This window comes from Falco rusticolus, chromosome 5 (genome assembly GCF_015220075.1).
Source record: "Falco rusticolus isolate bFalRus1 chromosome 5, bFalRus1.pri, whole genome shotgun sequence".
NCBI classification, from domain to species: Eukaryota; Metazoa; Chordata; class Aves; order Falconiformes; family Falconidae; genus Falco; species Falco rusticolus.
This window is the reverse complement of record NC_051191.1, coordinates 30,482,393-30,496,308: the sequence shown is the minus strand read 5'-3', so window position 1 is coordinate 30,496,308 and position 13,916 is coordinate 30,482,393. Positions and strand designations below refer to the sequence as shown.

The 13,916-nt window shown below is 42.0% G+C and overlaps 1 protein-coding gene across 1 annotated transcript in view; it reads right to left on the bottom strand.

The window, feature by feature from the left end:
* The window catches only part of LRGUK (leucine rich repeats and guanylate kinase domain containing), a 40,582-nt gene extending 31,388 nt beyond the window's left edge, over positions 1-9,194 (bottom strand). The window contains exons 1-6 of the mRNA XM_037390185.1: positions 8,878-9,194; positions 7,639-7,746; positions 6,900-6,981; positions 5,753-5,853; positions 4,921-5,002; positions 1,561-1,685 (exon numbers count right to left, since the gene is read on the bottom strand). Of these exons, the coding sequence (XP_037246082.1) occupies positions 1,561-1,685; positions 4,921-5,002; positions 5,753-5,853; positions 6,900-6,981; positions 7,639-7,746; positions 8,878-9,087 (708 nt within the window). The 5' untranslated portion in view covers positions 9,088-9,194. The remainder of the gene's footprint in view (positions 1-1,560; positions 1,686-4,920; positions 5,003-5,752; positions 5,854-6,899; positions 6,982-7,638; positions 7,747-8,877) is intronic.
* Positions 9,195-13,916: the final 4,722 nt, after the last annotated feature.

The following is a 13,916-nucleotide window of genomic DNA, read 5'->3' as shown; positions in this document are numbered from 1 at the left end:
ATGAGACAAATTTCAGTTTTATTGCCACTAAGGGCATAACTGAAGGCTACCGAAAGTATTATATAGCTCAAATAGAAGTATATTAAAAATGTTACTGAATACTGTTTGAATAAATTATTCAAAACATACTACTATCATGTTTTAAATGTGAATACCTTTTCTGACTATCAAAGCAGTAGTAAGTACAAAGGCCAATCAGGCCTTGATGGGTACAGATCTTACTCTTTTCCATATCAATTACTACAGAACAGAAGAAAAATCTTTACAATTTTAGAAGAATTGGAAAAGAATATTTCTATTCCTCATAAGGGATTTATTCACTTTACCTAACATATTTATGTAGGCGCTCAAAACTACTGTAGCAAATATGGGCATATTTCTATGTGCAGGTTTTTTGTACTTATTTTTAAAATAGCACTAAATATATTTAAAATTATTATTATTAAGTAAAATCTACTAAGAAGTAGCCTGTTGTATTTTATAGCAACAGAATTGCATCAAAACCAGGTTTTGCTTGTGTTTCTGTGCAGCCTCTGTGTTGATGGCTCTTCCCATTCAGTATCTCTAAATGATTTAGAAGAAAGCATTGGTATTAAGGAAATTTTACAAACATGGTGCCAAGGAACACTGAGATAAATGCCTTCCTAAGGCCTGTAAAAGATCAAGATCCATGCAAACAAGTGCAGGCGTTGACAGAGAGATGTCTATATTTGGGCTAGTTATCCTTGGCTATCTTCATAACCAACAGAGAGAAAAAAGCACTTCCAAGGCATGATGCATCTTGTGTTAATGTAGATGTCAGCAGCTGGATCAGAATAATGAAGTATTTTAAGTGTCTATTTCTCTCCACTGACTTTTGAGGCAGCAGAGAACAACTAGCTCAGCTGCAGTTGTCTTCACAAATCTGAAGTCAGGTAAGCTAAATCCCACTAAAGCATCTAGAAATATAACCTAGAAGTGTTGTATTTAAACAAAGATACCCTAGATATCTTGATGCAAGCTGACAATATAAAGCTTCCAATCTCATTACAAGATGTTTTAAAAAATTTAACAATGATCTTTTAATAATATATCAGATTTGCATACTAAACTTGACTTACTTTCTTTAAAAAATGCAGGCTTCTCAGTCCTCATCCTTCCCTCTCCTGTCCTAGCTCACTGCTATCATGAACACAATTTTATGAGGAAATATACTTTAAAAAAAGAATAACCAGTTTCTATTGTGTGGGACTTGTACAATAAGTAACTTCTTACACATCACCTAAGCAACAAAAGCTACTCAGAGCAAATGGAAAATCTTTGGAGAAATCCAAAACCCAGCTGGACAAGGCCCTGAGCAGCCTCCACTGAGGATGGCTCTGCTTTGAGCAGGAAGCTGGATCAGGTGACCTTCAGAGCTCCCTTTTAAGTTATTTTATGATCCTGAATTAATAAAAAAGTATGTCCAGTATTACAAATATCTCTGAAAAAATTGTCATGTAATTACCTTCACTTTTATTCGGGCATTAATATATTGATGAAAGACAGACAGAAAACATACTGGAATTACTTCTTTCTTACCAGATTGAGTATTCTGATAGGTAAATTCTCAAGGCCACTGACTGCAGTGAGTCTGTTGTGCGACAAACTAAGATGAGTCAGACTGTGACACTTCTCCAGTCCTCTTATCTCCTCTATATTATTAACTATACAGAGGTTTTTGCATTTAAGGAAAATAACTGAACACAAAACTGTAGCAAACATTAGTTGCTAAATTAACCAAAAGAGCTGAATTTTATGGTAAGGGGAGCTGGACATCAAATGCTTCATGCTATAAAGAGTGTGAAATCCCAGCCGCTCACATCCATTCCTATTCTGGAACTTACTGCCTCCTTGTTTGACTGACACAACATTTTGTGGGGCAGGAGGACAAGTGACACTGTTCCAGCTAGAAATATCCTCCCCTTCATTTTGGAAGGGTTTTAAATTTTGATGGTTTCTTGTGACCTGCATTAGGGCTGATGACAAATCAAGAAAGTAGTGAAAATGAGGTAACAGGAGTGTGGAGGAGAAACAACTTCCGCCAGCATCTTAAAAAACTATGCTGTAAATCTCTGGTCTTCTTATCAGATGCGCATATGCAGGTTAAAACATAGGGGTATTTATGTCTTTGACTTTAACTGAGTACCAGGCATGGTAAGTCAGCTGTCATCTTTGTCAGAGAAGGCTGTAATCTTTTTATGTTTGTGGACTACTTAACATAGCTCCTAACTGACCTTGACCTCTAAGCTTCATATACAAATTATTCAAGTCATAACAGACAACAGTACTATATGGGGCTGTTTCACTCTATATTATAGCTGTTCTATACTGGCCATCTGTCCTGAAAGGGGAAAGTGAATTTTCATTTAACATTAAAATCAAAATCAGCAGTACAAGTAGTTAGGATCCCTCTCAGCAAACTTCAGCATTAACATAACTACCCAGATGCCTTAAACAAAGCATGTTTCCTTTGGCAGCAAGCCATCTCAAATTGCTCTCTTGCAATTGGTTGAACTGCAGAGGTACCTGACTACTGAAATCAGGTAACTCTGATGCAGGCATCTAATTTGGTGACTGAAGTTAGGCAAGAAGAATTACACCCGTATTGTAAGCATCCAAGTTGGAACTAGTTACATACCCCCCCCCAAGAAATATAACTGGAAAAAACATAAAATTAGCCAGAACATGCAGGACACAGAGAAATGCCTTTAGGCAATCACAGAATAAAACATTTTTAATTGACTTGAGAGAATGAACTCTGCCTGCAAAGAAAGGCAAGCTAATTTTAATTCTTTCCAGGCAGTGGACAAATTAACAATCAAATGATTTTTTTCTTGCAGTCTGAATAATATTGTAAGCAAATAAAATGTAAGCTTAGCCAGGGCCAACAGAATACTTTTTAATAGCTGTAACCTAACTCTGTTTTTTCCTAACTGCATTCCTACATGGGGACTTGATTGTACACTAAGGTCTACACTCACAGGCCTAGATGGGGAAGGAGGAGGAGAAAGGAGCTAGTAAGCACTGGTTTATCTTTTCATATGACCTCACACTTGGCTGTCTCTGTCATTTCAGAAAAGAAACCAAAAGAATCCACAGGCACTAACATTTGACAGATAATAATTGTTTCAGATACAAAATGAGACTGTTCCTCTTGCAACTGAGGAGGAGAAGTTTTGGCGAGGAACAAGTATTGTTTAAGCCACAAGCATCAAGTTGAAGCAGCAAACTGCTCAGGACTAAAAACTAATAGAATCAGTTTTGGTCTTTTAACGGCTCACTATAATGCTTTGTCAGATATTATTGCCCAAGCTGTCTCCCTTTCTGGTTTAGGCAGTTTTCTCCTTCAAAACTCATTTATAAACCTGTCAGGTGTGCTTGTGTGTGCACCTGTCAGAAAAATGTTACAAAGACCTTACCATCTGCATCATAATTCACTTAAATATGGTAAGAAATGCTTAGTTACTGTCAACGAGAAATGCATGCCAAACATTTCTACTACTGCATGATATTCAATATAGTATTTTCATCTATGATTACAAAGAACAGCTTGTTTTGTCTGCCATGTCTTTGGCGAGGAGTTCTTGACACGGGTTAGGAACATGCCACTTTACTTTGCTATTCTAAATTCTGTACTTGTGAATCCTGCACTCATTTTCCCTATATTCCAGCGGGTCCTATTGCAACTGTATGCATGAAACAGTTTTTCCTCCCCATTTCAATGACATCTTCATTGACAAATGAAAAAATTGAAGACAGCATGCTGCTGCATTGAAACGAAATGAAAAAATATCGATTCAGATCCACAATACAAATCTCTGATCTTTTTTCCTTTTCATTTTGCCCTATGGTTTTTGCTCTGTGATGAAAAATTAGAATTGCAAAGGGATAGTGTCTCAATGCCATTTTCTGACAAGAATCATGTCACCTGCACACCTTCTAAAATGTGTGAATAACATAACCTGGATGCCCTGCAAATGCTTTATCTGCTCCTACATGAAAAAGGCATTGTATTAATATCGTTTGGTAATGGGCTACTTCAAGGACAAGAGACAGAGAAAAACCTGCAACAGCCTGCTGCCGTCTCCTTTTCAGAGAGCAGAAAATCAAGATGCAAATTATGAAGCAAAAAGGACAGGTTCACGAGCCCTCGGGAAGCAATTGTAAGTAAGGCAGCATGTCAATGTGAAACTCCAGAAGACCTTTCAGAAAAGCAAAGGAGAATCTTTAGGAGTACTATGGATGGCCTTAGAAGAGTAAGCAATGAAACATAATCTGCAGGTTCATATTTATCTGATTTCTGCCAAAACAGTGCTTTTAATCCCACAAACAGGATACCACAGCGAGCGCATAGACAGTGGGTAGCAGAACACCTTCCCCCAGTGACTTCCCTCAGCATACTCCAGGAAGTTTCACTTAAAAGGTTCTCTTTGTCATTGAACGGCCTTGTCCTCCACAGAGCCTCTACAGTCCCTGCATAATTAGCTATGTCTAAAATTGAACAACATGCACATTTTTCATTTAAGGGAGCTTAGTGTTCCAAGCTGATTTCCTATTAACCTTTTGTATATAAAAATACTGGGATTATTTATTACCTCTGCCATGCAAAGAGAGTATGACATGTCATTTTTTCAGTTTTACATGATGCAAAGTGGAGGCTTCCTGGGTTCCTCTAGCCGGTTAATAACTTACATGTATACACAAACACTTTCAACACCATGCATGCTTAAGTAAATTAAGATCAGTTTCACCACCAGAATGACAATATTTAATCTTGCTTCTGAAGACAAAACTGACATGAAGGAAAAATACAAAGAAAGCAGGTATCTATTTGAAGCAAGTAGTTGTTCAGAAAGCAAACAAGCAACTTTCTCCCATTTGAATTTCCATAAAGGATACAATCCAGCAGGAGTTTAGTAAGTGACTGGTATGCTGACAAATCTTGCATTTTAGGTATTTGATTGTATGAAAAATCTACTTCCTAGTGAAAAAACAAGACAGAAAGTTAGTTTTATTTCATCAGCACTTGCAGCTGGCTTGCAAAACTACATTAAACTTGCAATCAAGAGTGTGGAAGGAGTAAGAAGATAATTTATATTAATACTGAGACATAACCAGAAAGACTCTTTCATATGACACACGGAATTCACGTGTTGGGAACTTCCAAAATTATACTTTCTTCCAACAGCATTATCATTAATGGTCCAGTAATTATTCATACATATTAAAAAAGTTACAGAGAAGACCGAGAAATACATAGAGGTTGCATTTCAAAACAACCTCCTGCTTTTTATAATCCAAAGTAAGCTACATGAAAACAACATTAAAGGGAAGAATGGCACACAGCTACGCTTTAAGTACGTATTTCACAATAATGATTGGCATCAGTCAATTTTGAAAGGCAGGAACTGATCCCACTAAAGGTCTGATGATTTCAACAAGCAAGGAAAAAATTCTGGCTATTTTTACCTCCAGCTAGAACAGTTAGCTGTACAACACACCTTTCCATGGCATGCAAGACTTCAGAGTGTAAAATAAAATAAAAGACTGAAATGTGCAGTGTAAAATACCCAAACATTTGGAAAAGCTATTAAAATGTCAAATGAGGTAAGAAAGAAGAATAAGGAAGGCATAAAAATTCACTTTTGCATATGTCCAAATACAATGTCTAAATTAGATTTAGAAAATAGTTTTGGATTTAAACCCATAAAATGCATTTATTGCAACATACCTTGAGATTTTTAGGTGGTTTAAAACTGAAATACGTAGTCAATTTATTGTTGGAAGCATTCAGTTGTAGTAAGTGAGGCATGTGGCTGATACAAGAAAGATCTAGTAACAAAACAAAATGTCAAACTGTGTACATGAATGCACAGGTAAATGCAAAGATCATCATGTCAAAATGTGATAATTATGTCCAATAGCAATCAAGAAATGATTTGTAGTTACACATACAGAAAGCAGTGTTTAAAATGCAGAAATCAGCTTTATTAACACCTTCTACTAGAAAAAAAAAAAAGATGGTTTCTTCCATGAAGAAACAAATATTCAAGTTCTATATTAGATTTCCATTATGTCAACTGATTTGACTATAAGTCAGAATAGTTTTATATTCTAGCTACCTCTAGAATGACAGAGAGACTACCTCTGTCCTAAGTTGTTAATTAGTGGACAGAAGTATTTAGGCCAATTACTGAAGACTGAATAGTTACTATGGAAAAGTCCCTGCTCTGTTCAGACCTTCACAGACAAACTGTTAGTAAAATGAGAATGGAGGACTGCCTTACAAAAGTGCTATTATTGGACTCCAGCACCTCAAGTGAAATGAACTTCAAAGAAATAATGCAACAGATTGCCCACCACAGCATATTCCTTTTGATGTTAAATTAAAAAATTAGCTGGGGAGTACAAGGGAGAGGGAAGGAGTATGATGGAGTTTACCCCAGTCTCCATTTGCTACTTTTCTCAATCCAGGATGTAATTTCTTACATTTTGTCGCCAATGGGAAACCTTGACAAAGGAAAGGCCAAGGCTGGGAAAACTGCACCAGACATAATTTTAATATTTAAAATATCTGCACATGTAAAATCTCAGCCTTAACCTTGTCTTGACATGCTTGCTTGCATTTTATCTTTGGATAATAAACTGGACAATAATCTCCATGTTCTTGCTGATAAACATATGCTGGTGCAGCTGTCTGAATGGTCCACACATCATTCTCAAGAAGATCTAGCCATCACCTCATTCTGTAGAGCTGGAGTAGTTACACCATTAAAACACAGACCAGGCCTTGTGATACTAAAGCTCCGTGGTACAGTGCATTTCTCATCTTAAACAATTTCACAACCCAAGAATTTACTAGTGTATTTACTACATACCATTAATTTTATTACACGAAAGTTCCAGCTTCTGTAGGTGAAAGTATCTGCAGAGAATGTTAATGTTACTTAGCTCACGACCCTGGAAAAATAAAGCAAAGAGACTTTAATAACTAGCTGTATAACCTCAGCCGCTCTCCCAAGAGATACACAGTAGCGGGAGACATCGAAGACATGCCCCAGGGTCCCTCCAGATGGATGTTTCTGAACAGGATGACATATACAGCAAGTGATGTTAGACCTGCAGACCAGCCATGAATGGAGAAAATGTCAAAAGAAGACTTTAAAACAACCCAGAGAGATAGCTGTAGCTAGGAAAAATGCCAGAAAAAACAAGGCTGCATAGAAAAGGGAGCGTCAGCAAGTAATCTTTAGAAAGACACAAGCATTTTAACTTCCTGAAGGGGCAATGAAGCAGCATTCTCAGGTCTTCAGCATGTTCCTCTATTTTTTTCCCCTCTAGCTGACTAAAGCAGGAAGATACATTTTCACATCTGAAGACTGGGTAAGGAAAAATCTTACTGCTGTTGCTACTAAGTGAAAAAAAGCAATATGGCAGTTGTCAGCAGAAGCCATGCTGTGTCTTGTCAAAAATCCCATGTACATGAAACAACGCTGACAGGTAGAAACAAAACCCTGCCTCTTGACACTTTTTTACTAGACCAACTATTTGCTGTTAAAAAGAGGAAACCTTTGAGCAGAGAAGCACTTCACATTGATGTTCTTTTCTTATACTTACTGAAAGGGACAGATTAAGATAAACGTATTCGATACCAGAGGCTGAGCGCCCCAGCTTGTGGAGTCCCTCAGCCACAGTGTCTTCGTCCAACTCTCCATCAAACTGACCCTATAAAATACCAGAAAAGGGAGGTAGGGAGAGAAAGAGATTAAGGGGAGATTCATGAAATGAAATACCACACTTGGTACAATCTGGGGGCTGCTTGGGATGCAACTGGGAACAGTTTAATGAAAGTCCTCAATCAAACACTGCTTTCAGTGCTCCATCACCCTGCTAAGGCACTACACATTAGCAAAAATTATGAATACAGCCCTCAAAACAGATAAATAGAAACATGTCACGTACTAGCTCTATTAATTTTAAAAGGTTCAACAAGTTTTTGTTGGGATTTTTTTCCTACCTTCTGCTTTGAATGCACAGCTCTAAACAGGACCTCTTTCCAGAGATGTTGAGCATGGAACTCACATTGATTACGGATGTTAACATCTCAGCAAATCAGCACTAACATAACCCCAGCGTTGCACCCCAATACGCACATTATTGGAAGCCCTTTAAATTTTTTCAGCATGAGCAGCTAGTGCTACTCTTCAGAGAACAATCTTTGCCAAAGAGGGTACTTGACAGATGGCACTAATGAACCACTGTGTAGGTTTAATGAGAAAATAAGCCAATGGTTTGTGAAATTCCTGTAAGCTTGGAGAAGTCATACAATTGCTAATCTAGGGACCAAGATAAATAATGTTTCAAATGGTAATCATCTAAATTATAGCACCTACATGTTATAGCAATGGAGACTACAGATGCATTTCAACAAAGTAAAAACATGAGGTGATAACAGTGTGGCAGGGGACACTTCAGAGCCCAGAAGAGCAGGGACTAAAAATTCACTTGGGTCCAGGGGCTTATTGAATCTCAGGGTTGGGAATATCATCAGTAAAGGGGTTTAATTTGGTCATCCATATACCAACTTATCCTTAGTCTTTATACAGCAAGGAGAGAGGGGGGCAATCCAGACTATCCTGGACACTATGGGGATGAAAGGGACCCTATAAATAGGCAGAAATGAGAGGTGAAGGGAAACAGGCCAAACCAGCTTTTCTCCTCTTTGGGGAAATGCACAACGTGGTGCTCCCATCGACCTCCCCTTCTTTCCCACACAGCAACACTGAGCGATAAGGTGGGAAAGGGCTAGTTCCCTCACGAGCACGTCCCTCCCCAAACAGCTGGGGGGCACTGAACCTCTGTGCGCTGTGACTCCTCTTCCTCTTTGCCATCCTCCTCCTGCTCGGTCTCTCGGTGAGGCAGGCTGAGCTGTGGAGGCCGCAGGCTGGGTCTGTCCTGGGACAGCTTCCCAGGCAACCACTGGGGGAGGTGCTGCTGAGGCCCCTGAAAAGCGGGAGGCTGCTTCTCGAGGCTGCCCTCTCCCTGCTTCTCCTCGTCCCCCGCCATGAGCTGTAAGAAGAACCGAGAACACGGAGAGAGCCGCACAATCGGTATTTGGCACTCAAACACCTCCCCCTCACCCCTCCGACCAGGCCGCCGCCATCTTGTTTGCTCTCCCGTTGTCCTGGAGACGGGAGAAGCGCCTTTCCTCCTGAGGGCAAGGGGATGCGTGCCAGCCAGCCAGTCAGCCAATAGGAAAGCGGCGGGTGGAGCGGTGCACGGCGGGAGTTGTAGTTCTTTGCGCAGGGCTCGCTGGCTGTGGCCGCCCAGCCGCAGAGCATGTTGGGAGTTGTAGTCCGCCCCATCGGCGCCCTCCTCAGGCGGCGCCCTCCGGCTCGCAGCCCCGCTCACACAGCCCTGCTTGTCTCCTTTTTTCCCCACTCCTCCACAGCACGGGGAAGCGTGTGTTCGCCTCCACTTGCTTGTTCCAGATCAGGATGCAACGTCAATACTGCCAGACAAAGAATCTTCAGGGCACCGTTACCCAGCCGCAAAGCCCCAGGCCAAAATGGGCTCTGTGCAAGGTGCCAACTTTGCTCGAGGAAAAGGGCTGTGCGGGCAGTCTGTAGCCCTGAATTCTAGTTAGCTGTTTTAGTCATAGGCCGGTCCTGGTCTTACTAGTTTTTGTCTGGGAAGCCTGGTGGCATTGATCATTTTTACTGGGAAGCACAGCCATCTGCAGGGGTGAGGGTTGTTTGAAATGGTGAAGTAATGTGTTTCCTTAAGAAAAGAGTAACATTTCAGAGCTGGTGGAAAAAATCTTAATAATTTTGCTGGAAACATTTGGGAAATAATCAGGCTGTCAGAGCAAGGGAAAGTAAAATGATGGCTTTTGAAATATCTTTGCTTGTTGTCCTGGTTTTTTACCACCACAAAGGCCTGACTGTTTCCACGGTTGGGCTTGTGGGGCGTGAGGACACCCATGGGTGAAAGCTGCTGGAGTGGATGTTGGTGCTGCAAACTCTCTGGGATGATGGTTTTGTTTAGCTCCACAAAGCACCGCTGCACTGTGTTAAAATCACTGATTTGTTAGTTTGAGAAAACAGAAAGCTCATCACATCATGTTTCAGGGGAAGAAATAAAAATCCCCAACTGCAGCCAACAACAAGCTTTGGGCTACAAAAAATGTCTTACAGATACGAATCAATTGGTAATATAAATCGTAAGTAAAGATGCTAAACATATTTGAGTTTTGTGTGAGCATGTTTTGTGATTAGTTGAGTTGTGCACAGTAACCTATTGGCTCTAGTCATGCCCTGTGGCAGCTAGTTCCACAACTTCATTAGTGCAGAATAAAAAAAAGAAAAAAAAAGTTTTCTCTCATTTTAGGCCTCTTCCATTCCCAGTCCATCATCTGCCTTTCTTCTTACATTGCAGAACAGAGTAAAATGAGAAAGTAAAGCCAGAAAATAATAGAGGAGGGGAGGAAGAGAACGTGCTGGGATGTCTCAAAGTACAGGTCCTTGCGATATAAACATGGGGAAAGCACTGCTCCACGTGATAAAACAATTTAATACTGGGGATGAAGTATTCCTGCTTATTGCATGGGTCATGACAGCCAGGTGAGCCTTGAGAGTCTTGTAATTCTGGGTTTCAACATCACATAATTGCCTTTCCTGTGTTCGTAAGATGACACTCATCTTTGACTGCAATGGCTACTGCTTAAAAAAAAAAAATTAAAAGAGGAAGATATAAAAACTTCTTATGGACCTTATCCATGGATTTTTGTATTTTTCCTTCAGGGAAACATTACGATAACTGCAATAAAGCTACACCAAATTACCTTCCTTCATTATCTGGCTGGCCATAAATGTTAAGACCCTTAATAGGATTTACTCCTTTTCCACTAAGCACCCTGTGCCCTCTGGGCACAGGCTCTTCTCCAGCTGGTGCATGTCTAGGACTGTGTTCAGGGATGGGTGGCAAAGGCAAGGGCTGGAGAGGTCAGGAAAGGATAGAAAATCCTGGAAGGGAAGGAGGGAACCTATCTAGGAATATGTTTTGGGAGGCTTTTGGATTTGTTGTGACGTAGGAGAACAATTTCTGAATCACCAGAGCTACAAAGCCAAGCAGGAGCTGCTTGAGCACAGCAGTTACTTGCTCCCTACTGGGCAGCTGTAGCTGTTTCAAGCTTTCATGATAACTAGGATATTCTTTCCAAACCTATACCATTTTATAGTCTACATCTGCAGATTTCACCTTCTGCAAACAGGGAAAGTCACTTTTTGATGTGAGCAGCACTTGCTTCCGTCCTGTGCTGTGACTCCCTGTGTCCACAGGACATGGCTGTCAGCCACCACGTGCCCTCCTGGCAGCCCAACGGCATAGTTCATGGGTGAAACAATTGCTGCCCGTCCCCACCACTCACTTGCAGTGTTGAGTCACTCACATTGGGCTGCAGTGGCACAGGAGGGCTGAACCCGACAGGGCCAGCCAGTCTGCTCTGCAGCACCAGCTGCTTCATGGAGCCTTACACTGCATGGACCTCTTTGAAACGGCTTCCACTGTGTAAAACACTGCTGCAATGAAACAGAAAAGTCCTACTGTCTCTTCCAACTGACATGGGGGTTTTCCTACTGTGCCTCTCATGTTTTAAAACAGAGTGAATTGGGTCACCCTCATAGGAAGTGGGCCACTTTTCACCTGGGTTGTGGAAACATCTGTCTCTAGATGGGGCTTGTTTAAAGGACTGTTAAAGGGCTTTGAGAAATCTGCAAACAAGCTTTGTGCTATGGAAAAGCTATGAGGTTTTGGAGAGAGAAAAACCTGCAGAAAACCTTTTATTCTAGAGTACAACTTTGTCTGACATCTTGCAACCACACAAGGAGGAGCGCCCTGCCTACTGAGCCAGGTTGCTACTGCAGCCAGAAACACCTACAGCAGCAGAGCCCAACCAGGACCTGGTGCTCCTCAGGTGGCTTACCTGTCACTCAGCTAATGGCTGTTGGAGACTCAGGGCAGAAGGGGCTGACTTGGAGCCTTGTGACTGCTCTGGAGGCCCTGTCATCTGTGGTGGGTGGCAGTGATAGCCACCAAGGGCAGCTACTGCCTGGCAGAATCCCAGTTTGTGGGGTGCACGGGGTGTGCAGTGGTAGGACAGAGAACACCACTGCAGCCCATGCAAAGTACAGTAGCAGCATTTGGCTGTGGCTGGGCTTAAAGCCCTTTGTGTGCATGTGCGTATATACTTTTTTATTTTCTGTCCAGCGCTCTGCCTTTGCAACCTGGAAGCCAGCCAAATTCCTCACTATTCCCCAGGCTCCGCATGGGCAGGTTAGCATCAAACGAGTGGCGAGCAGATGGGTGGTGTGAAGGCAGCTGAGATGCTTGGATTAGCAGGCAGTAGGTTTATGGGAAGGAACTTGCCCGAGCTCCAAGCTCTCCAAGAGGCAAAGGCCACGTGTAATCAAATTAATAGCTAGCTGGGCAGCCTGTCTGTGTAAGATGGGGCTGGAGATTTCATGGGAACAGATGATAGAAAAAGAGCAGGTCCAAATACAGTTGACATGGACTTCCATTGAGCTTGGAGCAGAGCCAGCAGGGCTAATGAGTTCTCAGCATGGAAGTGTCCCAGAGTTTATTTCCTACCATCTGGAAAATGCCTGCCCTTCCACTGGGATTTGTGATGATTCAGACAGGAGAAGGGATTATTAAAACCTCAGAAACACTTGTCCTCCCTCCCCGTCTCTCCCCACCCCATCTGTTTGGTTTGGCAATGTAGGGACCGGCTGCCTGCTCACGTGCTCCAAGATGAAATGGCTCCTTTAAGACCCCTCTCCTTGGGGGATGGCAACTGAAATGAAATTAGCCTTATGTATTTTGGGCTAGAGACAGATTGTTCCTGAATTAGGCCATTAAAAAAAAAAAAGAAGCAGTCTTGGGGAAACAAAATACCTAGGTGGTAATGGGAATTTTGGTGGACGCAGAAAATAGCTGAGGTGGTGGAAATTGTCACCCCAGACATCATCCTTCTAGTGCCACATCCCTGGTCCAGCACAACCCATCCAGCCAGGGGATTACCTAGGATATGTTCTCCTTCCTTAGTAGAAAGGATGAAAAATTGAGCTTTTCCCTCCGTAAATCACATAGTGCAAATTACACTTTGAAAGCTGAGCACGGCCATCCCAAAGGGCTGACAGCTGTCTGTCCATCTTCTTCCAGGAGCCATGTTGGGTTTTATGCCTTGTCAACGATTCATGCACTTCCCTCTGCCTTCCCTTCATTCCTCTGTGTCCCCAGCAGCTGCTATCACCTTTTAGCTCCAGCTTCTCTGTGGTCCTGGGTGGGTACCATTTCTTGGCAGGGTTTGGTGTTCCCACCCCAAAAGTATTACCCTTTCTCCCCTGGTTTGCTTCATTATTGTCCTCACCTGGCTGCTCCTGAAAAGCAAGGCTGGCCACGAACATCAGAGAAGCCATTTGCTGGCAGCCACCCTGTACCTCCGTGGACAAGGGTCACATCTGAGTGGCACTGCACAGAGTTGTGGGGTTTGACTTTGTACCGGTGCCTTTGAAGTTGTCAGATGAGCATGGTGGAGGTCTTAGCAGTACTTATTTATATGTAAATAATCTTCAAACACCACCCACAAGCTGCTCCTTATTAACACTGTGGCATGTGTTAGATACAGCTGGGCCTTGTGTGCTGTGCACACAGCCTTTGCACAGGGCAAGCACAATGAGACTCTTTGTCTCATTGCATGTGTGACACTGAGGGGGCAGTGGTGGTGGGTGCTGGAGCATGTGGTGGTCTCAGCCTCCAGGGAAAGGGCTGTGCTTGTATATTCACACAGCTCATCTACAAGCTGATTCCTTTGGTGCCTGTCCTGTTTGAAGATC